We start from the raw sequence: 27,926 nt of genomic DNA, 5'->3' as shown, positions 1-27,926 counted from the left end.
CATCAAGGTACATCATTTTAAACTTTGGCCCCAGGTTTCATGTCATTCTCCTGTCTTAGGAACGAGTTCAATTATTATAGATTTAAAAAAGGAATTTTTGATTTGCTGTGCTACAACACTATTCATTATCACCATTTTGATGGATTCCTTGAGAATTAAGTTCATATGATTTGTCTGCTGTTCTTACTGAAACTTTTAAGTTCAAAAATGGTTCCTGGGTATGCAACATTTTTGCTTTCATTCTCCTGGACAAAATTTCTGTGTTAAATAAAAGCAAAATAATAATTCTACTCATAGTGTGCAGTTGAACATTTGTTACCAAGGGCGCCCATATTGGGGGGGGGAGGCAAGTGGGGCTTGAACTAAAGGTCAAGTTTTACAGTCACCACTTGCCATGTGGCAACCTAAAAAAACATCCTCTCCTCCCCCCCCCCCCCCCCCCCCGTTCCTAGAAAAAAAAAATCTTGGGATGAACAGGAATTAGGCACAAACTCAAGAGGGTGGACGGAAGTACACAAGATTCTTTAAGTACCAAAGTTTCTGAAAATAGAATTGGATGTCTATTGCAATACAATGCAAATTTTTTTCCTTCAAATTTTATCTTTAGAATATTATTTTATCCATATTGGGTAGACACTAATGTGCTAAAAAACTGATTTTTGAGGGGTTACAATCATTAAAATTGTGGGTATGCAGATCCAGGCCTGGATTTATTCATTTATTGATTTTGAAACCCCCCCCCCCCCATCCAAATGCATATTTATAGCTTTTATAATGTAATTCTGTAAAGTTCTATTTATTTATTTATTTTCATGAAAGTAGTAAGAACTCCTCTCCCATTTTGTACTTCAACAACTCGTACTCTTTTGTACTCGGTGACAGTGGTGGCCAACAAGTTTTTTGGGTCTAGTACACTGGCTACTTAGAAATTTTCTGAACCTTGACCTTTAGCTAGAGCAAAATTTAAAGGGGGGGGGCTTTAAACTAGAACTTCTCTGCTTTTAGTACTTTTTTCTTTGCAAAAATGTAAAAACATTTCTTATCCAGCAATTAATGAATAAGTACTTAAAAATGTCAAATTTTAACAACTCTAATCTGTACTGAAATTGGTTTCTTTCAGAGAAAATATCCTGCTAAACCATGGGGAAAATATCTGAGCCCCCCCCCCCCTAAAATTTTGCATATGGGTACCCTTGTTAGTTACTTTAATTATAATCCTGGGCTTACGCAACAGGCAAATTGTATGGAAAATGTCATACTCCTGTCCTGGAAAAAAGTCATACTCCTGTCCTAAAAAAAGTCATACTGCTGTCCTAAAAAAAATAACTCTCCTAGCATTATTTCTCAAGCACTGGTAATGCATCCCGTAGAATAGAAGGATTTATTTCCAATACATTAGTTGGAAAATTAGATTGATTGAAAAAAGAAAGCTTCGCAAACGATAAATAAAAAATGTATCAGTGGAATAATTCTATTGATTTAATATTTTTTTTTTTTTTTTGTTGAGCCTAATCGTTCCAAAAGAGTTTTCTTTATGTAAATGTATGTCTGTTCTTCGGAATGTGAGCTATTCAGCGTGGAAAAACCTATGTGGGACTTGTACTCTAAGAAATTGGGGGTGTCTGTGAAGGGAGGTTTTACATAAATTTTGTTTTGTCATTTCATAACCATGCTTTTTGATTTAGGCTTCAGTTATTTCTTTATTACTATAAGTTACATTTTAGATAACCCAAGAAGAAATTTTTTTTTGTAACTCTCCTGGTGCTGCTTGTCAGTCTCTAGCTGTATGAAAATTTGACCCTCCTCTTTTGAGGGTGTAACATACTTAAAGTGAGTACCCTCTATTTTTCTCTCAATAAGTTCTTAACAAAAAGTATTATTTTTTCAGATTTCTTTCAGAAACTTTTATTTAAAAAAAAAAATTTCATTGGAAAATGCCAGGTTTTTAGAGAATCACCCACATATATATATTTATATATACACAGACACACAAGGGTTATTCCAGAATTAAGGTCCAATTTTGCAAAATATATACTAAAATATGCATGTGCCCCAACCCCTGGCTTGCCTTGCCTCTCAAAACAATATCTTTAGTGTGGTTATTGTTGCTCTGTGCTTTTTACAGTGTCAGTTTGTAAATGTTAAAAATAGTTGATTGACCGGCCAATTTTATGAAGTAAGGTCATTGATTCGTTTTTGTCAGCAAGAACCTTTTTTTGAGGCAGAAATTCATCGGCAGATAAGGCTTTTGACACATGGAGTGTTATTGTTGCATGACAATGCTAGATTCTCCCCTGCGAAAGAAAGCTAAACTCTGATCAAGTCTTTTGAATGGGAATAGATGGACTAAGCACCACACTGTCTGGACTTGGTGCAGAGGAGATTTTCACTTGTTCCACTACCTAAAAGAATTTCTTGGCCGCAAGACTTTTGTCACAGATGATGAAGTGAAAGAAAATGTTAAAGTTTGGTTATCCTCACAAGCGACAGATTTCTTTGACTTAGGCATTCAAAAGCTTGTTGAACAATACAATAAATCTTTAAATAAGTTTGAAAATTATGTTGAAAAATACAGAAAGATGCAAATCTAACAAATTTTTTGAAAAAAAAAAGGACCTTCCTTAGGGAATAACTCTAGTTTTTTATATTTAATGCAAAATTTTATTCTTCAAATAAAACGTTAAGCACTGATAAACACACTTTAAGGCAAAAATATTTAGGAACATCAATCAAATATACACAAATAATATTTGCAATTAACTTTTCTGTAATATAAGAAAATTTTAACCACATGCACTGGCAAGAAACTCATGGACGCATGTCCCAAAACAATCAACTGCAGCTCACATCAAGGCACTAGGTATTTTGAATCCATTTATTTAAAAGAATAAAGCAAAATAATTAAAAACTGAGGTACAGTAGATTCTTATTTTACTTTAATATTCTGTGAAAGTGCTGCATAAATCAAAATCATGTAAATTAGGACTTAGAAGTAGTGTTAAAATAGAGTCCTATCTATATAAATAAAACAAATATGTGTGTATGTTTCCTATACAAATCCACATTTAACGTCAGATCTCGACCAAATTTGGCAGGGAGGTACATTTACGCACCCAAGAAGGAATATAGAGGGGTTTTCAAATGCCAAAAAAGAACCGATCCGTTCAAATTTTTATTTTAGGACTTGAAAATGGCATTTTTCAAATAATATGAGGGAGAAAAATGCTGTCAAAAATTAGAATAAAATATCTATAGAAACCCCTGATTTGTCTGCATCAGACAAAATTGTTCCAATGTTCTGAGGTTATTAGAACCAAGAATTATTACTATTTTCAACGTTTTTTGTTGTTGAAATTTTAAGCTACAATGTAGGTAAGCCTTCAATTAGAAATACATTGCTGAATAATGCTTTTATTTAGATTTGTAGCCTGAAGAAAATCATTGAGAAGAAAGGTCTATTGCCATTTTTTTCTTGAATATGATTAAATAAAATTCTGGCTTTTGTTTTCAGGCTTTTCCTGCAACTGCGGGATTTAAAATTTTTCCTTTTTGGTTATTTTTAGGCAATTTTTCGGGAAACGTTAGATTTTTTTTGTTCAAGCTTGATTGTTGAACATGCGTCACTTGATATAACTTTTGTTTTTGAGGTACACCGTTCAAAGCCAGGCGACACAATTAGTAGAAAGAATAGGCGACGCAGCTAGTAGAGAATAAAAGTAGCAGTCTCGTCAAAATACTACGCCATATCATACCAGGTACTGTAAGCCTTACTGTAAGTAAACCAAACTCATAGGCTGTCCAATTTACAATTTCCAGTGAGCCTAGATATGCTGAATCTGTGGCAATCAAGGCAACACACAGCCGTAGAAGGTGATATTGTGGAAAGAGGAAGTCCTCTGACATCCTTATTGGGTGTGATCAAGCATTGTATCCAGGGTCAAAAAACGATAGGTCAAAAAACGAGGGGGAGGGGGGCTACACATTTGACGGCCCCTTAATTGTTTCAAACGCAGGTTTCAATATGCAGAGAAAAAGAGAAGATTTAGCAGGGATAGTCATTTTTTCCTAGACCTTAGTACTAGCAATAAAAATTTAATCGCAAGGATAATATTCAGTCAGAAATGATGGGTGTCAGAGGGCTTCCTCCAAGCATTTTTTTGAAATTGAAAATATAAAAATGCAGACTTAGACTAGATTTTAAGTTGGGGATAAAGGGGAGAGAAGGAACTTATCGGAGACCAACGGTTCCCAAACTTTTTGTATCTAAGAGCACGTACTAGAATACCGGCTGCATGGCATGCACAATCAAATTAGCAGAAAATAAACCCGGGTAAAATGAGGGTCTACTGTACTTGGTAAGTAGGCATGTTTTTGTTGTCTTCTAATAAAATTTACATTGAGCATGAACAATTACCCCTCCCCCCAAGAAGTTGTTTGTTTGGGGTTTAAATAATGTAAAAATAAACAAAACTTTTGAGCTTGTTATTGCATAGATTATTAGAAGGTGAAGAGGTCAAACTTTAAACCCCAAGGTAGTGCATTTGAATTGCACAATACTTGATTGATGTTCCCATAAAAAGCTACCTGAGTATCAAGAGTAGTCCAATTATCCCATGATAGAGGACATACCCCAAGAAGCTTGTTGGCATCTATATTCCATGTATTGGAGGCAATTTGGTCTTGAAGCCAATTCAATTCTTCTTCAACATTCAGCAAGTGATTGGAAAGGGTGTTCCTGCAATAAAATGAAAACATGAGGCTCAGAATACTAGAGGAGGAGGGAGTATAGGACTACTCTAACCTGCAAAGTAAAATTCTTTTAGGTGAAAAGCTGGGAATATCATGATACGTTTACAGGGGAGGGATACAATGGATACACTTTTGAAGCAGCTAAAACACTGTTTTGGAGCAAGCTGGAGCAAGGAAATCACCATCTTGGAGCAGGCTAGAGCAGGAAAATTACTATTTTGACACAGGCTGGAGCAAGAAAATTACCATTTTGGCACAGGATGAAATAATAAAAAATGTTTGGAGCAAAATACATTACTAAGCAGGCAGGAAAAATAATGCTTAGGTGCAAGCTGAAGCAAAATAATTAATAATATTATACCGAGAGCTAGTTACACTAAAAAAAGCAATCATAAGGTACATCAAAAAATTTTGCATGAAGAGAAAGCACATACATTTCATTGCCCAATCTGCCAGGGCAGGATGTCAAAAAACGCAGTTTTCTTAGATGTTTTGCATATTTCTGCTCAAAAACTGCAGATATTAGAACAAGGATTTTTCCTTAAATGCACAGGATTGTTTGATACAAATCTGAAAATTTTCACTGACAAAGCAGTAATTAAATTTGTAATGGATTGAGAAAAGTTACTGTTATTAGTTTAAGAATCTTGTTATACACTGCGTAAGAATACTATGTCAACCAAATACCTGATTTAATAATTGCATTATCATTTGATTTTCAAAGCATTTATTTAAAATAAATAAAATTTCTTTGTCACCCAAGATGTTTTTTAAAAATTCTAAATAAATTTAAAAAAAATATTGAAATAAAAAATCTATATATATAAAAAGTCTCGTGTCACGATGCTTGTTCAGGGTAAACTCCGAAACTACTGAACCGATTTTTATCAAATTTTATACGTATCTGTAATTTGGTTCAACTTAAAAGATAGGATAGTTTTTATAATTTTTTATTGCAAATAAAATGTTTATTATACATTAATAGTGTGTATCGATTGTTTGGTTCTGTAATTTTTTTATAGATGGCGCTGTAAGTTAATTCAGCCTTAAATTTTTTTTTCTTAAGTTAATTAAAATTTACAAATGATGATATGTTACGGATATTAATATTTATCAACAATAACTCCGTAAAAAGGAGGAGTATAGAGGCCACACTTTTCAATGTAAAGGTCAAATTCTACAAATCAAGTTGAAATTGATAAGCAGTGGGTAGTTACATACTCACCACTGCATTTTAAAACGTATGAGGCTTATATAAATGTCGAGTTTTAAGTTCCGTTACCGACTGTGTCAAAGCCGCTATTAAGGGTCCTTATTTGGTCGCATTTGAGGTACGAGATAGGGACAAAATTTGTGGAAATAACGCGGTGAGTGAATATCAGGACAATTACCATCCGTCTACATTGACTAAGCTCGCAATGAGAGTGAAAGAGCTTCTGGATTCCGTTGCTTGGCAGAAGTTGCAGGGGAGCTGGACTCACGGTACTTGCTTGCAAGTCTGTCTTACCCTCCGCAATCCTTGCAGTAATACTTATGGAGCTTTCTTGGGAAAGTAGAAAGGTGTTAAGCTTTGTATTTAAATTACCTAAGTTTTCTCTGAAGGGGGGGGGGGGGGTCAGGCGACACAACTGGCTTTTAGCCAGGGATATTACTGAACTCTTCAAGTGGATTCCAGGACAATTTCAGGAAGGAGAATGAATTTCAGTAATGAATTGACTTAACTACCTTTGTCGTGGCCTGTCTAGACCTGACGTAACTCCGAATGGGAGCAAGTGAGTCTCTGGATGTCGTAACTTTACAAGATTAACGAGCAAGTAGAATTCTTTGTGCATGCTTGAAAGTCTTTCTTAGCAGTGGCTGCGGTTGCGATAATGCTTTTGGTACTTTCTTGGTAAGTCGAAAAATGTGCCAAGCTATTACTTTTAATCTTACTTCGGTTCTCTCTAAAGCTTTCAGAGAAATGATTGTTTCGAATCGGAAAGGTTTCGGAATTCTCCAGAAAGACTTCAGGATAATTTTAGGAAGGTCTCTGAGTTTAAGTGGGATACGTTCCTACTTTTTTGCAAGATATGTTACGGCCTGTTAGCTATCTATTATTTTTCAGGACGTTTCTTAATTGTTTTTAGTGTTGAATAAAATCAAAAATATTATGGAAGCCACGCAAACAAAGAAACATTCATCAATCTCGGGCATAATTAAAAATTAAAAGCAAGACATTAGACCAAATCTCCATCCAAAACAAAACTGTGCATCCAAAACAAAGTGAATGTTGTTTTTGCATTTGTTTTCGTTAAACATTCCCGAAAAGACGGGAATATTTGCGGACCGTTACTAATCGAGGATTTAATACATATCACGATGCATTTCGTGAACTGTAATGATTGGTAGCAGACAATCATTGGGAGTTGCATTTTCTAATGCAGGTTTTGCATAACAAGAAAGAGTATTCGTCAACTGTTTAAGATAATTTTGATGACATAATATCCAACACAATCACCATTTCTGTGGGGAAACTATATAAATTTTATGCTTGAAGATGTGCTCCATAGAGTTAAACAAACACACCGATGTACAAATCTAGATTTTACACCAAATATATATAATGAAGCTTTAGTGTTGATTTAAGATTTATGCCTTCCAATTTCAATTTTGTTGTTTAGTCATTATGGTATATTTCCTGACCGATAGGTCACCGACTTAGTTAACACTGATTTACAATGAGAAAAAACAGTGCAATGACGTTGTCTTAGCTACAATTATTGTAAATAAGGAGCCATTACTTACAGCTGAAAAAAATCAAAATTATATTGTGCTGAACATTGATCCTGAACAAGGCTATACAGTTGTCGATGAAAACAAAGCCATTAACATTCCAATTGAATTTTTAAATTCTCTGGATATACAAGGAATGCCACTTGACGATTTCCGGTTGAAAATTGGTTCACCAATTATTCTTTTTGACAGTTTGAACCCACCCAGATTATGCAACGGTACACGTTTTTTCATCAAAATTTAAACGATTTTGACGGAAAGGTTTAAAGGAGAACTTTTGTGTTGCCACGCAATCCATTAATAGCGTCATAATTTTCAAACACATTTGGATGGCTTCAATTCCGATTTGTTTAGATTTTGAAAAGACCATAAGTAGATCTTAAAACCAAACAATGTCTACTTTCGGTTTCACCGTAAAAATTTTTCGAAATATTACTGGTTAATTTCGTGGAACGTTTCGTGATTTCAGAGGTTTTCACCTATTTCCCCGCAAAATCAAGTATCTTTGCAAAAAAGTTTTCTAAATTGCTAAAAGATGCACGAATGCAGACTTTTCACTGCTGAGAAAAATATTTTTGCTACAGTTCAAAGATTTACTGACGTTGTTTATTAAGTGTATCGGCTTCAATTTGATCACGGCCCGCCCAGGTTGATAAAACTCCCAGTGGGAGCAAAAAAAAAAAAGTCGCTGGATAGCTGCGGTTTTGCGAGGCAGGATTTGCAGGCAAGGAAATGCTTGGTCTTTGCTTGCGATTTTCGCGTAGTTTCGGCGAGGATTGCTCGAATGCTTCTCAAGCTTTCTTGGGAAATTAGGAAGGCTCTAATCAAATACATAAAGCCTGTTTCATATATCTAGAATGTTCACAACTCGCTTTATCAGGGGAGATTTCGCAATATTTCAGAAAGGTTACTGACTTTTATCGGAAAACGTTCCTGGTTTTTGTAAGATATGTTACTGGTTGAAATTGGGCACATCAGCTGCCTATTATTTTCCAGGAACGTTTCTGAATCGTTTTTACAGTGTTGGACTTCAAACATACATGTTTCTCTCATGGGCAACTATCTATCGCGTACTCACAAGGGAGAAAGTTATCATACCTATTCGAGTTAGCAATAGACAAGTTAAGCAAGAATATCGTGCACAAATAAGTGCTTAGATAATTTTAAGTTTTCAAATAATAGAAACAATAGATCGAAGTCAATGTTATCTACTTCATTTATAAAATTAAATTTTTATATGTTTTTAATTTAGTTAATGTATTTTGTAAAGAAGTTATTGATTACAAACTATAGAGAAATCTGAGATGAATAAAGTGTAGTGTACATTCTATAAGTTTATGTTTGTTTACGCTTAATTTCTACGTTCCGATATTTAACAATTAGTTTCGATATTTACTATCACTTTCAAGTTATTCTGCTTTTATTTTTGGCCGAAGTCGCACTTGCAAAATTTACTAACTGTAAGTATAGTGCTTTTAGCATTGAAAATTTAGTTAGTACTTACTAATATCAATAAGTACTTAACTCAGTCTAACACGCCCATTCTCAATCTCATATATTTTAAAATTTGCTAGACTATTTTAAGCTTTACTAAAAATATTAATTAGATTCTATCAAAATATAGAGCAAAAGAATATTTTAATCCACCTACTTCGCCACAGCAACGCATGGCTGGGTCAGCTAGTAAATAGATAAAAATTAAATTTAAAAAAATGATTGTTACAAACTTAGTACCTTTTATCCATTAAGGGCACTGGAGTACAGTAGCCCCTTTCAGAATATTGAGAGAAAGGAGCACATCTTTTTCCAACACTAAAAGGAATGTTACATTGATTTGTATTACAACTTTTGAAAACACCAGAACTAAAACTTACTCAAACAGAGGAATATTTCCTTTAAAAGAAATTTCAAAGCTACTTAACGTGTTATGTAATGGAAAATTTAAACTTAGAAATTCAATTATACCAAAGAAAAATAAAGTTTCTGTAGTTAGTGAATTAGAAAATAATTTCATACTTCACAAAATCAAACCTTTAACAAGAAACACAAAAATCAAAGCAAAACCTTTTCACACAAGACTATGAAAGGAAATTAGTGAAGCTTCAAGAAGTTAGGGGAGAAATTTATGTAAATTCAGAAAAGATCCCAATTTTTCTCTGAAATTAGAGGATCAACTTAGAGACGGGTTTTAAATTTGCTCCCTATTCTTTTTTTATAAATCAACTTACATGCAAGCAAAAACATTAAACACAGCAATAGGTAAACATTTAAGTTATCTCATCTAAATTGTTGATGACTATAGGGATGATAGTGGACTCAAGAAAAATTTTCCGAAGAGAGTGAAATTTTCTGAAATTACGAAGAAGCTCGAGTCTCCTCCCCGAGCAAAAACTCTTCAAATATGCATAAAAAAACCACTAATAAAAATCATTTTAAAGGTATATTTTAAAAATAATTTTCCAATTTTAGAATGTGTTGTCAGCCCAAAATTACGTAAATTTCAGATCAATAACACCCCTGGATGACTAACAGGTAAACTTACCCAAGTATCACTTGCAGATCGAAATAAAACTTTGCGCATCAATAGAACACTTAAAAATTTTGAAACTGTTTTTCTTTTTTAATTATCGGCAGTAAACACTTCAAACAGGATGAGAATTATCCCTGAATAGTGGGATATTAGAGAGTGCAATATGTTCTTTTATTTTAAATTTGAATTACAAAAATGTAATGATTGAAATAAGCTGAACTAAAGTTGGGAAGTTTCAGGACTTTTCTGAAAATACTATTTATAGGGATAAGCCATTTCTCTCACGATCAACCTCTTTGTGTGAGCATTTATCCAAAACAGCTGCCAAGCAGTTTTGTGGATGGCTGATATCAAATTGAAGGCTGAAATTCAGAAACTGCATTTAGAAGATTGTGTACCACATTTTGCGAAGAAATGTATCACCGTGATGACAGTGAGCAACATTTCAATATTGAAAACTTTTGCTATTGAGCTTTGCCATTCAATGTAGAAATTCAATAATTTGCTTTTTGCCATTTTTATACGCCAACTATTGGCCTTATTAATACCATATTTTAGGGTTTTCTTCCCAAAACAGTGAAGTTTCAACACTAATTTTGTTGATTTTAAAATTTTCATCAGTTGAATTCATAACAGATGAAGCACTGTTGATAGCCATGACTTCTTTATATAAATTAAAATATTCCAGATCAACTGTTTGTATTCCAACTATGTGCAGCAACAGGCGATTCTTAAAATTATTATTTATGGGTGATAATGATAATTTTTACATAACCTGATGACTTTAAATAACATGTTAAGGTTATGTATCTACTTAGCAGAGTAAATTTTGAACTATAAATACACAGTAGAGATAAAGATTATATTAGCGATACTTTATTTCAACTTAGTGGATGATCTCCATTGTAAAACTCCAAAAAGTACTTAGTGTTGCCAAACAATAATAAAGAAATATATATAAACAATAATACAACTTTAAGACTTTCGCTTATTATTGTTTAGTGTTCCTGAATTTAATTTAGCAGTTCTTAATTCTAAATCAGTCCTCTTTTGTAACTCAGATTTAGAATCCAAGGGCCGTAAAGTGGCTTAGTGAAAAGGTCATCTAACTGTAGCTCAGTAGGAACTCGCTTTACAGTAATTTCCTTCACTTGCTATCATTTCTCTCACAAAGAAATGTCTAATCCGAATATTTATTCTCTTATGGTATTCTCGTTTCTGTGTGATAAATTTAACTGCTGCCTTGTTGTCCACGGGCATCTGCTCCAGAGTTATTTCCTTGATCAGTCTCTTACGCCAAACTAGTTCTCTGGCTGCCTTGCTTGCTACAACTATCTCTGCTTCTGTAGTGGAAATTGTTACAGTAGACTGCCTTTAACTGCACCATGATATTGCTCCTCCAGCATAAATGCAAACAACTCCTGTAGTTGAACGCCCTGTTGTGGTGTCTCTTCCCTGGTCAGCATCGCTGTAGCTTTCTAGAATACCTTTCTTCAGGGTGGCGACAGGAACTGTGAAAAAAAGTTCCCCGACTTCTCCCTCATTAGGTTAATCAAATTTCCCTGATTTACGTTACCAATGATAATGGTTTTCTTTCTTTACTCTACTTGAAATCCATTGTATGTTTGTATAAAATGCAGTATTTTAAACGTTTTAAGTTGTGTCAAGTTGTTGAACTAAGGATATAATTTTTAAAAAATGCTGTTTTTTTAAATATAATTTTTTTAAAATGCTGTTTTTTTAAATAAAATGTTTAAAAAAACATATCAAGTCAATTTTTTTGGAAAAAAAAAACCTCACAAAACAATATATCAAATTTTTCTTTATGGAAAGTTATATAAAATTAAAAAAAAAAAACTTTACTTCCAGTAACCACTTAGCATAAGAATTTTAAGAAACTATTAAAATCACTCTTAAAAACATATGTGTATTTATGATAAAGGTCAAGATTTACGGTCGCCACTCGGCCACTTAGTTTTCAGAATTGGCGATCCCAAAAAATTTCTACAGTCGCCAACTTTTTTTGGGGGTTATTTTTATTTTAGATCCAAGAAAAGAATTCCACGCCACTCCACAGATGTACAATAAGGATTCACCGATACAGACCGTACTCCAACTGAATGTTGTTTATTTTACAAACCTTCCATGTTCTTTCTCACTGCCTGCCTGTATGTTGGTTATTTTACGTTGCTTGAATGTTCCTCTTACGCGATTCAGGGCATGGTTTTATTTTATGTCAGAGACACTTTAATTTGCAACGAATTGGTAATTAATGATAAACCTAATGAGATTGATATGATTTGGCTGGAGTTGATTAGTAATAGGGGCAAAAAACTACGTTTGGGGAATATTTATAGGCCACCCAACTTAAGCCAGGGTCAAGACGAACAGATGTTTAGTATTATTAGTGACATTTCTAGCAAGGGGTCAGTCATCATAAAGGGAGATTTTAATTTTCCAGGAATTGATTGGAATAACTTTTACCATAGTAATAGCAGAGAAGAGGATTTTTTGAAAGTAATTGGTGACTGTTTCTTAGATCAAATTGTAACTCAGGGTACTGGACAGGACGCGATTTTGAATCTAGTTTTCTGCAACATGGAAGGCTCCGTTCAGGGGTTATGTGTAGGGGAACACATTAGAGATAGTGACCACAACAGTATTAGGCTTGGGATTAAATTTGATATGCACAAAGTAGAGAATTTTAGGTTTGTGCCCAATTTCAGAAATACTGACTTTGTGGCACTTCGGCAGAGTTTGAAAGCAGTTTTTTCTTCTGGATTGGACAATAGCGATGTGAATCTTCAGTGGGCAGAGTTTAGGGAAAATCTAGCGAATACGGTTAGGGATCATGTTCCTTTTAGGAGAAAGGGTGTCAACACTAAAATTTGGCCAATGTGGTTCTCCAGGGAAACTAAAGACGCTCTAAATTACAAGCAAGCTGCTTTTTATAGGTTTAGAGAAACAGGTCACAGTGCAGATAGGCTCCAATATTGTAAGGCAAGGCGTAAATTTAAGTATTTGGTACGGATTCAGAAAAGAGAGTTGGAGCAAAGACTGGCAGATAACATAAATAGGAATCCCAAGAGGTTTTTTGCATACGTTAATTCGGGGAAAGTTCGAAATAGTCATATTGGGCCACTGGTTGATGAGCACGGAATTTTAATTCAGGACGATAGTGATATTGCTAATGTTCTTAATAACTTTTTTTCGAGTGTTTTTAACGATAACTGTATCTCAACAGTTGACACCAACAAGACACAAGCTATAGTACAGCTTGAGGACTTTGTATTTTCCAGGGATGACGTTTTACTTCATTTGAAAAAAATTAAAGAGACTAAGGCTCCGGGGCCAGATAATATTTATCCGAAAATTTTAGTTGAATGTGCAGAGGAATTAGCAGATGTAATCGCAAACATTTTCAATGCTTCTTATAATTCGGGGACAGTGCCAGAGGACTGGAAGCTGGCTAACATTACACCGCTCTTCAAGAAAGGGTCTAAAGGGAGTGCGGGAAATTATAGACCTGTGAGTCTAACTTCGGTGGTTTGCAAAGTTTTTGAAACATTGATGAAAATTAAGATAGTAAATTTTCTAGAGACTAACAATCTATTGACTAGTTTTCAGTACGGTTTCAGGAAAGGTAAATCTTGTGCAACTAATTTATTACATTTCTATGACAAAGTTACCATGGCTTTGGACAATAAGAAGCCTGTAGATGTTGTTTACATTGATTTTCAAAAAGCTTTCGATAAGGTACCGCATGTTGCTCTACTTAGCAAATTAGCTGATATAGGAATAGGAGGGAAAACTTTCATTTGGGTAAAAAATTGGCTGACCGGAAGGAAACAAAGAGTAGTTGTAAGGGGAAATTATTCTAATTGGAGTGAGGTCTTAAGCGGGGTTCCTCAAGGATCAGAGTTAGGGCCTGTTTTGTTCATTGTCTTTATGAACGATATTCACAAAAATATTTCTGGGAACATGAATTGTTTTGCTGATGATGTCAAAGTTGTGGCGACTGTAGAAAATGAAGAACAAGCAAATCAGCTGCAAGAGGATCTAGATCATATTACCGAGTGGGCTGATAAATTGGGTATGGCTGTTAATGTTGGGAAATGTCAAGTGCTACATTTAGGGCATGGAAATAAGTGTACAAGTTATTATTTGCAAGGTTCAGTCATTAGTCAGGCAGACAAAGTTACTGATCTGGGGGTCCTAATAAGTCAGGATTTCAAGTTTAGCCAACAGTGCAGCATTGCTAGCAACAAAGCCAATAAGATGCTTGGGTTTATCAATAGATCTATTTCAAATAAATCTAAAGAAGTTCTTCTGCCCTTATATAGAAGTTTGGTAAGACCCCATTTGGAGTATGCTGTTCAGTTTTGGTCTCCTTATCTTAAGAAAGACATTAATGTATTGGAAAGGGTTCAAAGGCGGGCTACAAGGCTAATAAGTGGACTTTCCCACTTAGATTATGATTCCAGGCTTAGAGGGCTAAAAATGTACAGTCTTGAGCAAAGAAGAGACCGAGGGGACATGATTCAGCTGTTTAAATTTATTAAAACGAAAGATGTTACGGGGTTAAAGTTTAGCACTGAAAACAAGACAAGGGGTCATTGTTTTAAGCTATTTAAATCTCAGGCTAACAAGGATATTAGGAAAAATTATTATTTTAGCAGGGTAGTGGAACCTTGGAACAGCTTACCGGAAGAGGTGGTAATGAGCAAAGGAGTAGACAGTTTTAAGAGGGCCATTGATCTTCACTGGGGATTGTAAATTGACTAGGACCAGTCTAGCTGGGCCCAGAGCCTGTTGCTGGTCGTCACTTTTGTATTTGTATTTGTAAAATAAGCAAGAATACAGTGAATTAGGGAGCCATTTGCACAAGATTAGAGTGTTTGCTCCTTTGTCTTGACTCTTTGTTTTTCAAGTAATTAGCGTACTATAATCATGATTCACAAGAAAAAATCATTATATTTTAGATTATATTCCAGATTAATTTTGATTATGCCTTCAAAGTAATTACCTTTTAATGTTTTTAGTTTAGTTGCTGAAATGGTATATTAAATTCAAACTTTATTTTTTTACATCCTTTATATACGGCCTCGGATTATACGAAGCTTTTTTTTTCTTCAGGCCCATTTTAGAACTTGCAGATTATAGGCTGCCTGCGGATAATACGCAGGAAAATACGGTTATTAAACAAGGTTCGTACGCTCCGGGAAAACCTGGAATTGTCAGGAAAAATGACATAGTTAAAAATGTCAGGGAAATTTCAAATTTTGCCCCCCAAAATTTTTTTCCAATTTTTCCCCAGGGAATTTCGTACCTTGAGTTCTAATCTTTGTTTTTATCGATATTTCCTGAAAAAAAAATGTAAACATTTTGAGGCAAAATGACGCTGGCAATAAAATAAAAAAAGCAACCGAAAAAAAAAAAACTTCCACGGACGCCATTTTTGCCCCTCGATAGTTCCGAAAAAAAATTCCTAGGGTAAACAGAAATTATGCACAAATTTAACGGGAGAAGAACATTTTCCTGCATCTAAAGCACAAGCCTGCGGATGGTAGGGTCAATTAGGAAAATCGTTTTTTAATCAAAAAGTCTTTTCAGCTACGAATGAAACATAGTCGCCATGTTTGGTCGTTCATAAGATGGAAGTAGACACGATGCTTAAAATGCTTAAGTTTCCAAAAGCAAAGCAGAATTGGATGTTTTTTTTAACTGTAAACTAATGAAAACAACGCAAAATACGCTACACCTTTTCTTTTTAATTTTATTTTAAATATGTAACTTTCTTGAGAAATGAAAAAAATTTGTTCTTAAAACTTAATCTTATCCTCATTGCTTTGGACGCAAATATGCTAAAAACTTTTCCACTGAATTGTAATTTCACGAAGATTTATTATTTTAAAATTGTTTTCATGCTACAAATTCAAAAAATTATTTCTTAATTTTTTTCGTAGCCGCCATATTTGGTCATTCCCAAGATGGCAGTACACAAGATTTTTTAAGTGCATAAGTTTCCGAAAATGGCATTGGATGTTAATTGCAATGCAAACTACTGATAACAAAGCAAAATTTGCCCTTTTTTCCGGCTAATTCTTAATTATTTTCTGGAAAAATGCAAAATTTTATCTCTAGAACATTTTTTAAAATTCTAATTGATTGAGACGAATATGTGCTAAAAACTGACTATTTGTCTTAATTGTAGTTTTTTAAGGATTAATTATTATTTATAACTACTTTTATGCTACAAATTCAAAAATCTACTCATTATCTTAAATTTTTTACTTAGTCGCCATATTTGGTCGTTTGGGAGATGGAAGTAGACAAAAATTTTCAAAAACATAATTAGATGTTTATCTTAATGTCTATTGAAAGCAAATGGGCAAAAAAGAAAATTTTTAATTTTAATCATTCCTTTTATCATTCCTTTGCCATAATCAATGTTCCATGTTGTCCCATAAATCGTGTATTTCATTAAAAATCCTGTACATCATTAAAAATAGAAAGAAAAAACTATATTCTTATAAACTAGTATATCTTATATTTCTCCTGTGATGTGGACATTAATACTCGCGATCAATTAAGAATACGTTCCACTGAAATTCGTTTAAACAACTGGGGCTATTTTTTATTTATTCGAATAACTGTTGTAATTTTGTAATCTTCAATCGCATCAGATTAAAATATAAGCCAAATAGTCAGTCCTTTGATCGTTTTTTCTTCATAGTCATCCTAACATGGAGACGCTGCGTATGGAACGTAGTCGCCATGTTTGGTCATACTCTTAGTTCAAATAATGCGAAAAGAATGTTTGTTTTTTGGAAATATATTCCTGGTAAATGCCAATTTGTATATTACTGGAGAAGGTTTGTAGTTAATTATTTTTTATGCCAAAAAAAAAAAAAAAAAAAAAAAAACAATAATCTTAATTCGTGAAAATTTTCTTGCAATTAATTCTTTTCTAAACTAGTTGCCTGAAAAGTGCATGTTGGTTTTTACTGCCATGGCGTTTGCAATGATTTACAAAAAGATTTTAAAGGAATTTCTAGTTTTTTTTTTTTTTTTTTTTTTTTTTTTAATGAGATTTTTTTTTTTTTTTTCACTGTGGGACCATGGTACTGTGCACACTACTTTATTTTTGGTTTAATGATTTTTTTTTTTTCTTATGAAACTTGAAATGGATGGAATGAACCATTTACTTCAGGAGCTCCCAACCTTCACCCAATGCTTCTTATATTTCCATGATTAATATAATTTATATTTTTTGTTTGCATTCTTTTAGCACCACTTTCATAATATTTGTTTCAAAAGATACAAATTGAAATCCCCCCCCCCCCCATTTCTCGTACTAGAGCGCTGTTTTCGAAACGCGGTAAAACTGGTGGCCACCAAGTTTTTTGAGTCTTAGTGGCCATTGGCCACTTGAAAATTTTCTGAATCTTGAGGTCTAATTTATGATAGAACTAAAAAGTAATTGAAATTATTTTGAACTAAATTTTCAAACAGTATAATAATTGTTGCAAGAAAAAACAAGTAATAGTGAAATGACATAAGTAATGTAGTTATTCTTTCATAAATAATTGACAATATATAATAATTGACTTTATATATTCTTTCATAAATAATTTATGCAAAACAGATGAAACCTTTTGACATCCATTCATGGGGAGCTTTTCTCTAATCAAGAACATAGGTTTTAATGAATGAATACAGCATTTTAACAATAAAAAAAAATAAAGATATTTACTTAAGTGCACAAGTTAACTCTATTTCAAATGATTTCAGTATGTATCAAAAAAAATCTTAGGTTGATTTTGTAACAAACAACTTTGAAATGCAAAAAAAGAAAAAGCAATTAGTTAATTTCAAAATATATAAAAGAAGAACACAACTTGGTTATAAAAGTCTGAAGGAAAAAACCTTTATAATCTGTGGTGACAACAAATAGTATAACGGCAAAAAACAAAGTTTTTTTTATTGAAAGTTCAATTTTAGCAATTAAATTAAAAATCCGAAAAAGCAATAAGTTTTAAGCCTTTATAGTATTAATTCAAAAACCAAAGATTTCTTCAAGAAATCGTGATTACAGTACTTAATTACTTCGCGACAATGGAATAAAGGCAAAGGAGCTAAGACATTAATGGAGGCTTCCTCTTTGCCTTGTATGGTTGTTTATTTTACCTAGCAGTGAAAGCGCAAAAGGAAATTTCAAGCTAGGTAAAATAAACAACCTAACAGACACAGAAGCAACCTTAGAAAGTTCATCCTGTGGTTAATAAGTAAGATTCAATACTTTGACATTGAAGAAAAAAGATGCACAAATATGCAGCAGTGTATAATCACACCTCCTTAATTTCACTTTTTTTTAAACAGATAATTGGCAGAAAATGCATAGGGAATTAGAGTACTTAATTTTGTAAAGCAAAAAAAAAAAAAAAAATTTTTTTTTTCTTCATAAAATCAATTTTCCCTCATTTTTTGTTATTTTTTCAAAATTCCCTGATATTTCCCTGATTAATAAAGTTCCCTAACTTTTCCCTGATCTGTCGCTACCCTGCTAATTCCAATCCAGGAGTGACACTTGGGCAGGGTTACTTATAAGTAGGTATATAAAACTTTTCACATTCTAATTCTGCAAAAATATAAAATTGATCCCGAAACAGACCATATTAGAAGTACAAAATAATTCAAAAAATACATATCATTAATTTTTTACAAATTTCCCTCAATTTTGGGAAAGAGCAAGAAAAGACAAAATTTTGATACTCAATGTTGAAACGCTAAGTTCTTACAAGTTAAAAATACCCAATATATTTTTTAAAGTTAAAATGACCCCCCCCCCCAAAAAAAAACAGGCTTTCAGCTCAAACATATTATAGTTAAACATAGCTTGTTCTGAAAAACATCATAAACTAGTCAGTTTACTATCTCATTAGATGGCTAAGTAGTCAAACGTTCAAACAGAGAGCATCAACTTACTTCGTTAAGGCAGGTGTCCTTATCAGACTTGAAGAGTTTGCGGGAACTGCCAACTGGTAGTTATGATCATTTTGAGCCAAAACTTCCCCTGTTGACTTTTGTACTTGATTGCCATTCAAAAGGTTTCCTTTCACAGAAGTTTGAGCTTTAACAGGACTCTTTTTGAAATTTTTATAATCTTGATTCATATTACTTACAGGTGCATCATCTTCAATGTGGATTACAGGCACCTGCGGTGTATTCAAGGATTCAAACATGATATCTTCTAAGTCCTTTTTTTCGGGAGAGGGAGAAAAAAGAACAGTTTGGGGATTAGGACTGAAAGATTGAACAGCTTCAAAGTTATTTTCAGACACAGATATTGTACCAGAATTATCATTTTCTACTGGTAGCGACGTAGCATCCACTGGGGATTCTTCGATAGGCATGTTTATGTATTCTAGTGGAATCCCTAATACAGATTCTCCAGCAGAGTTGCATGCTTCATCACCGGTAGGTATTCCACTGTACATAAAAACAGAATGATTTTCATACAGAATGATAAAGATGAACATTCTAATTATTTTTCAAATGATTTTTTCTCACATCAAAACAAAATTTGAAATCATAGACAATTAATTATATTTTTGGTTCAAGAATAAATTATTGAATTACAATTTCTATTTCAAAACAAAGTATTATGCAAATTCAAATAATTATTCTTAACATTTTTCTTGGATAGCTAATATTTTGAAAAAAAAAAATAAAAAGTTCTGCTTAATATTGCAATTAATATTTGGTTTGGAGCATTTGTATGATTAATTGAAAATGCTGGTTTTGAATTTTGGCAAGTGATGTCAAGCTAACTAACTTCTTCAAGGAGCTTCTGTTACTGTAGAGAAAGTCTACAAAATGTGGAATAGTTGACAGTTCTGCTAACGCATAAAAGCTAATAAGCGTACAGCTTTCGAAAAAACTGTTAAATCAAACTAAAACATGATAAACACATATAAGTAGCTTTGCTGAGTAATAAACGAACTGATGTGTGTGCATCACATGATTTCCTTTTACACCAATTTAAAAATGATAGCACCTTGGAGTAAGCAAGGAGACACTAAATATTTTCACCTCTAGTTTCTTGCGAACCGAGGCAAAAAAAGTTTTACACAGCTTTATTTCCCCATTATTGGCAATTTTAAAGTGATTCAGTGATTACCTCTTTAAATATCACCAACATTGGCCAAATTAAAATGACTTATTAAAAAATAAATCGCCAAATTTTTCTCCAAGTTGGCAACTTGGCGGCCAAAAGCTTGACGGTATATCGTCAAGTGTTTGACAGATTATAACACCACTTGAGTTAGCATTGAAATTAACAATGATTTCCCCCCCAAAGAGGTGTAAAAGACCCCCTTAGGAAAATCCGAATGCAACCAAAAGGGAAGGTGCACAACTAGATCCCACTAGGATTCTACATACCAAATTTCACCTTTCTAGGACAGACCGTTTTTGAGCTATGCGAGATACATACTCACATACATATGTACCTCACAGGAAAACTCATTGTAGTTAACTCAGGGATCGTCAAAACGGATATTTTGGGTGTTTGTACGTTACTAAGCATATATCCACGTGTGGTCGGGTCGAAAAAAAACTCAGCCTTCATTTTGGGGGTGAGCAAAAGGAAAATTAAGGCCGATTTTTTAATGAAATTTTTTTCGCAAATACAATACTTCCTTTTTTGTAAAAGGAAGCAAAAATATACAATCAGTTTTAAAAAGAAAACTGGAGCAGGGAATGTTTAAAAATATTTAATATTTAATTAGTATTAATTTTTTGGGGGGGGGGAATAAATTCAAAGTATAGAGAAGGGCAGCTTGCATAGAACTTTAAAATTTTGGTAAAAGAAACAAAGGGCTTAGAAACTAAAGATATAGAGAGAAAAATAATTGAGAAAAACAGAGAGCGCTAACACATCATTTTTCTAAAAATTCATTTTCATATTTACATTATTTATCACTTTAAAAAATATATCAAACATAAAGCACCATGTCAAAATAACAAAGAATTTTCGTTCAAAATAAAGTACTTTAAAGGGTCCTTTGTAACAGGTCACAGATATAAAGTACTTTCTAGGACCCATGGGGTCCCTCCCCCCCCTGCATGATCAACAATTATCAACAATTTCCTAATAACATGTTGTCTGCCAACCATGAGATAACTCATAGATTGCATTTTGCTCTAGGATGCCAACCCGTACTTAAATACTTGCCATTTTTGTGCAGCTATTATTAAACTCAGAACGTATCAGTGCTAACATCTATAGATGGCTTTTGGGGGGGAAAAAAACAATGCTGGCTAGCACAAACAGAAAATTTATTAAAAAATGAACAAAAAATATAAATGTATAAATTATTTTAAATTCAAGAAATAAAATAATATTTTATTGTTTGTATAACTGCTTAAAACAATCCTCCACACAAAGCGCTGGCTTCTCTTTATTGGCTCGACAGAAATAAATTGTTTTATTTCTTGGGTACATATACGACATGGGTTTGTCCGAAGTTGGTTTTTTTTTGGTAAGAGGTGTCATTTTTGATGATAATTGTCATGGCAGTCAGCAAGTTAATGCAAAAAAAAAAAAAAAAAAATTGTGAGAAACAAAGAATTTTGATAAAACAATCTTTATCACATTACCTAGACTGAAGAGGCTCAAGAATGCTTAAAGGTTCAAGGGCTAAAGAAGTACTGATAGGACTGTTAAGACTTGAATTCATGGGATTTTCACTTTCAATCTCAATTTCTGAAATTCCTTTGTCACTTTTCTCATCCATTGATTTTGCTGATGGAGGATTCAAAAAATCTGATTCATGATCAAATTCAGTAACTTCATGAATGACTGGACCCAGTGGGCTCACAACTTTGTCCTGAAAAAAAAATGCCAAAACTAAGACAAATTCTTGCCAAATAAATACATGTAGTCAACAATTGTAATTCATAAATCATTAAATATCAATATTTACAAACACAAAAATAATATCATCAAGGCAAGACTTCATGGAAAGATTTGTTGTTTAGCAGCATAGAGAAACCTGCCACTCGCAGGAGAGAATTCTGACTATGACCACTAATCCTCAGGAGAAATATTCTGACTGGCATAGTAATGTACAGTATACTCTAGATATCACAAAGTCAAAGGGACGGTAAAAAAATTTGAGATATCAAGTTTTCAAAATAACAAGGTCATAATCATAATAAATCACATTCTAAAAATTAGTCACAATAGTTAAAAATAAGTGGAAACATGTAATGAAAGTTGAAAAAAAAGTCTTAATACAATAAACCTTTTTAATAATAGAGAATAAATTAAAAAGAACACTCTATTGAAGTAGGAAAATGTAGTGATTTACTATGACAATAACAGTTATTTGAGACAATAAACTACGTTTTTTCCAGAAAATCATAGTTGACTTTGAAAAATATTCGACGTAACAAGGTTTCCATTAAAAATTTTTCGACATAATAAACTAGTATGTTGTGGCTATCACGAAACTTTCTTCTATATTTTTCCTTTTTCTGATCCCTCCCCATGCTTGACGAGGAAGCAATATTCCTAACAAAAACAAAATTACACATGCAAAAACTTGACGACCATCCCAATGTATGAATTATTGTAAAAGCAAAGCAAAGAGCGAAAATTGAGAGTTATTTTAAAAGCCTTGCTTGAAATAATTACAAATATTTTATTTCTTAACAAACATAAGATGGCAACAGTTAAAAATTTTAAATCATTGAGATAATATTTCCGATCATTTCCATACAATTAAAATCACGAGAAATACGCAGACGACAATATATTACGATTTATCTTTCTTATTGTTGCATTAATAAAGCTATTTTTATTCGCTAAAAAAATAATGATAATAAAAATAAATCAGCACCTCTTGGCGCGATTGGCGCCAAAATTGAACCAAAGCCTGTTTACATATGGATTCACATATATTCCAAATTTCAACCAGAACGTAGCATTACTTCTTGAGATAAGGCACTCACAATGGCAAAAAAGAACGGGCGATTGCGCTACCCCCTTTTTAGCTGTTGACACCAAAATAAAATCAGCTCTTATACCCACTAAGGGCTACTTGTCAAAAAATTTTTGTTTGATTCCGTTCGTTATTTCTTGAGATACAGCAGTCACAATTGACGACAAACAACGTTCTATAACTCAACCCCCGTTTGAGCTATTGACACCAAAATTGAATCAGCATCTGCTCCTGTTAGGGGCAACATGTGGACCAAATTTTGTTCGATTCCGCCAGTTACTTCCTGAGGAATAGCAAGCACGCGTAACTCAAAAAACGTCCCATTGCTCCACCCCTCTTGGAGGAATTCGCGCCAAAAACCAATGGGCACAAGTTCACATAGGGGCACATATGTGTACCAAATTTCGTTCAATTTCATGCGGTAGTTTTTGCTGTAGAGCGGCCACAAAAAACTGGTCACACACAGATGTGACACACACATACACACACACACACACACCTACACACACACACACAGACAGACAGACATTTTCCAAAAATAGTCGAAATGGACTCGGCACACCTCAAAACGTTCGAATCTGTCAAAATTCGAAATTCGAAAATTTGCAGGAATCCAATATTTTCTTCTATATATTAGATATAGAAGAAAGTAAAAATAACAGTTAAATGTGCAAAATCAAGGGGAAAAATAATTTTTCGCACAGCTCAAGGTTTTAGTTTCGAGATATGAAAAGTATACCGTATAAGGTTGTAGGTCAGGATTTCTTAATTTCTTTGACAAATGGAACCATTTGCAATGTACAACTTATTTTCATGGAACGTCAGGGTTTTTCTTCAATTGCATAGTTTGAATGCAACATTCTGGAAACATGTTACTTGCAAATAAAACAAAAAAATGTTTAAATAATAATTGACTTGAAAAAGTAATTTAAAATTGACACCAAGTTTGCTACAAATAACATGTGCAGGCAAGCTGCAGGATGCATACAGACTTTATCACAAAAACAAAAAAAAAATCCAAGGGGAGAGGGGGGGGGGGGGATTTTTGAGGAAGAATTTTTATAAGTACTGAAAATTTGTTTAGAATTTAATAATTCATTATTTTATTTTTTTTTCTATTGATTCATTCTTAAATTATAATTTTTTTAGAGTAATATCAACACCACACACATTTTCAAATAATTATTCAGTAATTTTGCAATTTTATTTTATTATTTCATTTTTAATAAAATATTTTACTACTAAATAACACACATACACATGCACTCAATTATTTTTTTAATAGACCATTTTCTGGATCTAAAATTATTCGAATGAGGTTCGGTCCTTATTGATTAGAATAATACTTCTACTGCACAAAGACTTTTCTGACAATCAAAAAGTTAAAGTAAAAAATTGCCTATATCAATTGAAAATGGACTGGCATTTCCTGCAGCTTTCCGATCTCATTTCGACCGCCGCGGCAGTCGGCGGATTGGAATCAGTTGATGCAGCGGATCGGAATTCGTGGATGCTGGCGAATCGAAATTCGTCGATGTAACTTGAATTGCTTTGAATTGACGGACGCTTTATTAAAAATTTATCCATCTTCCCAAAATGGAAAAGGAGCTATGGAGTTTGAAATTTTTAAAATACAACGTTCAAACTCGCAAAGACAAAATGGCAAAAAGGATTTGTAGCATTTCAAAATGAGCCGAGCGCTTAAAGAAACACGTTGTAACCTATGACCTCTCTTATTTATTTGTATGAAAGAATGGATGACGTGGCGTTTCCAGTATGGTTGCTCTCTAAAAGTTTGATGAGACGAGGAAATCCGGATTGTGCTGGTAGAGGAGGGAGGCTCTTCGCCAATATTACCGTTCGGAGGAGAGGAATGTTTTTTCTCTTCTCCGCTTTCCCCGATGTCCGTTATCCAGTTAAAGAATTTGGGGGGATCCCGCACGGACCTTTGGATTCAGCGGGATTTACCAATTTTGTGCGCGTTTTGAACAATCCCACATTCTATTTCAAACCCTGGGCGGAAGCATGATTATGCATTGAAAAAAATAAGAATAAATAGGAAAAAAACAGGAAAATATTCAAAATTTTGAAAAAAATAGGAAACTAGGAAAAAATAGGAGGTCTGCGGACCCTGTGAAAGTAATAATCAATAAATAAGTATATACTTTTAATTAAACACGTTATTAAGCAACATAAACAGTCACACCAGGTGTGTGACACGCTACGGAGGTGAGAATTCACATGTTGTGAACCAAAAATATACTAAAATAAAAATTATCAAAAAATTGTTGGCAGGATTAAATAGATACATTTTTGATGAAGTTAAAAATCATTGTTAAATGAATTGTTCCTTAAAGGTTTTACTGTAAAGGGCATGTGACTCAAAAGTTACACTTTTTGAAGAATGATCCATATATATTATACAGAAAGAAACCATGCTTTATTTATTTTATTATTATTATTATTTTCTTTTTGACACTAGATAAATTTACAAAACTAATAATTTCACAAAAACAAAAGTTGAATTAACGAAATAAAATGTTTATTGGAATAAATAATAAATCAATTTGAATTGGCAGTGGTTATAAAAGAAAGCCTAAGTTTCAAGATATTTGAGACATTAACAAGATGCATGAAGTTGTCTGCTTGATGCAGAGATAGCAAGCAATTTTGAAAAAACATATTTGCACACTTGATATTTTAGATAAAAATTTCTGATGATGGGAGATAGACAAAAAAAGTAATTTCAATCATTGTTCACGGATATTATTAAAGGATTTATTTCTCAAGTGGTAGAAGAACCAGAACAGCATTTCGTAAAAAAATTGATAACTTTCCTCTTTTAAACAGCACCAGAATTCCGCTGATTAGCATTAAGTTTCTGATGCACGATGTCAAGTTAATCAAGATTTCATATTTCTGTACTGACATTGTGAAGGCCATGCTTTTGTAAAAATGGGTTTTTAATTACAAACTCATTGTTTAAATTTCTCTGTTGTTCATTCGTAAAATACTGATTAAAGCTTAACTCAAACATAATTTTTAAGCAACTAACTTTATAGTTATGAAAGAAAAGCTGAATGAAACTTTTGTAGATCCCTTGAGTAATCTCTATGGAACCCTGAAGTTTGGCCAAACTAAATTTAAAAACTCTTTAGTTGGTGAAGAGTAGAAAACCTTGAACCACGCAACCTTATGAAGCAGTATGAAGTACAAAACATTAAATATCAAATTTTTAAGGCCGAGTTAGAATTTTAAATCCATATTACATCAATTATAGTTGAGTGCACTTGAAGTATGAGGCGTGTTTTTAAAGTAAGGTCAGTTTTGAGATAAAAAAAGAACGAGTACAGGTACAGTGGCGGATACAAGGAAGGGGGGGGGTCATGCCCCCCCCCCCAAACCCGCGACAATATATGAATGCTTGCTTGAAAAAAAAATTTTTGAATTACATTTTTGGGGCATTGTACGAATGGGTGAATACAAGAAAGGGGAAGGGGGGGGGTCATAGGGTTGTGACGTCCCCTCCCAATCTGCGACATTGCTTTGCAATATGTTATAAGGTTTATTGAATTTGAGTAGGTAAAATGACCGCTTGAAAAAAAAAGGAAAGAAAACCTGACCGAGACAAATACCGAGTAAATAAATTTTGAATTCATTTTTTTTTGGGGTATTACATGTCACTTTTCTATTTATATATACATAGGTATAAAAGGTGTTGACAGTAAAATAGTATATTTGCTTGAGTCATTCTTTGCTTTGAGCCGTCCTCAGGCATCAGTCAAATGAAAAAAAGGAGCAAAGAAGTGTCTGGCGCCCGCCGATTGCATTTTATACAACAAATTTAACCGACGACTGCTATTGTAAAACTATTTCCTGTGCTGTAGGCATCGATTCAATTGATAAAAATTTGAACGTGTAAATATTTTATGTAAAGGCTATGTTGATAACTACTCCCTTCTTTTGTGATTGTGATTTTTAGGTGTATCGTTTTTGTTTGTGCTAATTTTATTTTTTTAATGTCTTGTAAATAGTTATTTAGTTTTAATCAGTGTTTTGGAATCAGTGTCGTGCAAGTAATGTAAAATTCTAGTTTTGTGTCGTGAAACCTCGTTATACAAGAGTTCTCGTAAATTCAGACGGAAACTGTGCTGAAGGAAGCTGCGTTTGTCAAGAAAGGACCACCCAAAAAGCAGTGAAGCGTTCGGGTGACAAAACTTTGCTGTCTTTTTTTGAAAAGTTACAAAAAACAGATAAACACGAAACCGATGGATCCGGAGTTCCTGCATCAGACTCGGGGGCTGCGACGTCTTCATCCACCTCCGATTTTTCTGCTATTGAAAAGAAGCGGTCGGTGAGTATTTGTCAATGTCCGAATCATATTCATAAGATATTTAATTTTTAGTTTGATTTTCACCCCATTTTGTGTTATTTTTGTTGGGGAATGTGTCTTTACCTTAAGTTCATAGAACTAAATAAAAGGTTTACAGAACCCCAACATCAAAAAGCCGTGCAGTCTGCCAATAAGAAATAAAACATACTCAAAATAATTTAAATAAATAACATTTATTCAAAAATATAACAGTATACAACAGGAAAAATGTTTTGTTAAATACCAAAATTAATTTAGATTGTAGACCCCCCAATTATCACAGAAATTTCAAAGTTAAATTGTTAAACAAACATATTTAGAAAAATGCGAAATATTTTAGAAAAATTGTAAAATGTCACCTTCCTGCGCTAAATGCGCATGTTTACATTGCTGAAGAATTTTGAGCAAAGCGTAACAGAAATGTAGATCCATCAAACTGTTCCATCATTCACCGGCTGATAGGCTTGCTTGGTTCGAGAAGAACTTTCTCATA

General features: G+C 33.3%; 1 protein-coding gene across 5 annotated transcripts in view; it reads right to left on the bottom strand.

The window, feature by feature from the left end:
• The window catches only part of LOC129220339 (heat shock factor protein 1-like), a 62,104-nt gene that overhangs the window by 11,165 nt on the left and 23,013 nt on the right, over positions 1-27,926 (bottom strand). For 2 of the 5 annotated variants that reach the window (XM_054854742.1, XM_054854746.1), the window contains 4 exons: positions 21,716-21,945; positions 19,040-19,543; positions 9,256-9,333; positions 4,585-4,735 (listed from right to left, as the gene is read on the bottom strand). In XM_054854742.1, the coding sequence (XP_054710717.1) occupies positions 4,585-4,735; positions 9,256-9,333; positions 19,040-19,543; positions 21,716-21,945 (963 nt within the window). The remainder of the gene's footprint in view (positions 1-4,584; positions 4,736-9,255; positions 9,334-19,039; positions 19,544-21,715; positions 21,946-27,926) is intronic. The other 3 variants (XM_054854743.1, XM_054854745.1, XM_054854744.1) reach the window with 3 other exon arrangements.

This window comes from Uloborus diversus, chromosome 4, assembly GCF_026930045.1.
Source record: "Uloborus diversus isolate 005 chromosome 4, Udiv.v.3.1, whole genome shotgun sequence".
Lineage (NCBI taxonomy): Eukaryota > Metazoa > Arthropoda > Arachnida > Araneae > Uloboridae > Uloborus > Uloborus diversus.
Note: the sequence above shows the minus strand (reverse complement) of the source record. Positions and strands in the feature narration are given on the sequence as shown.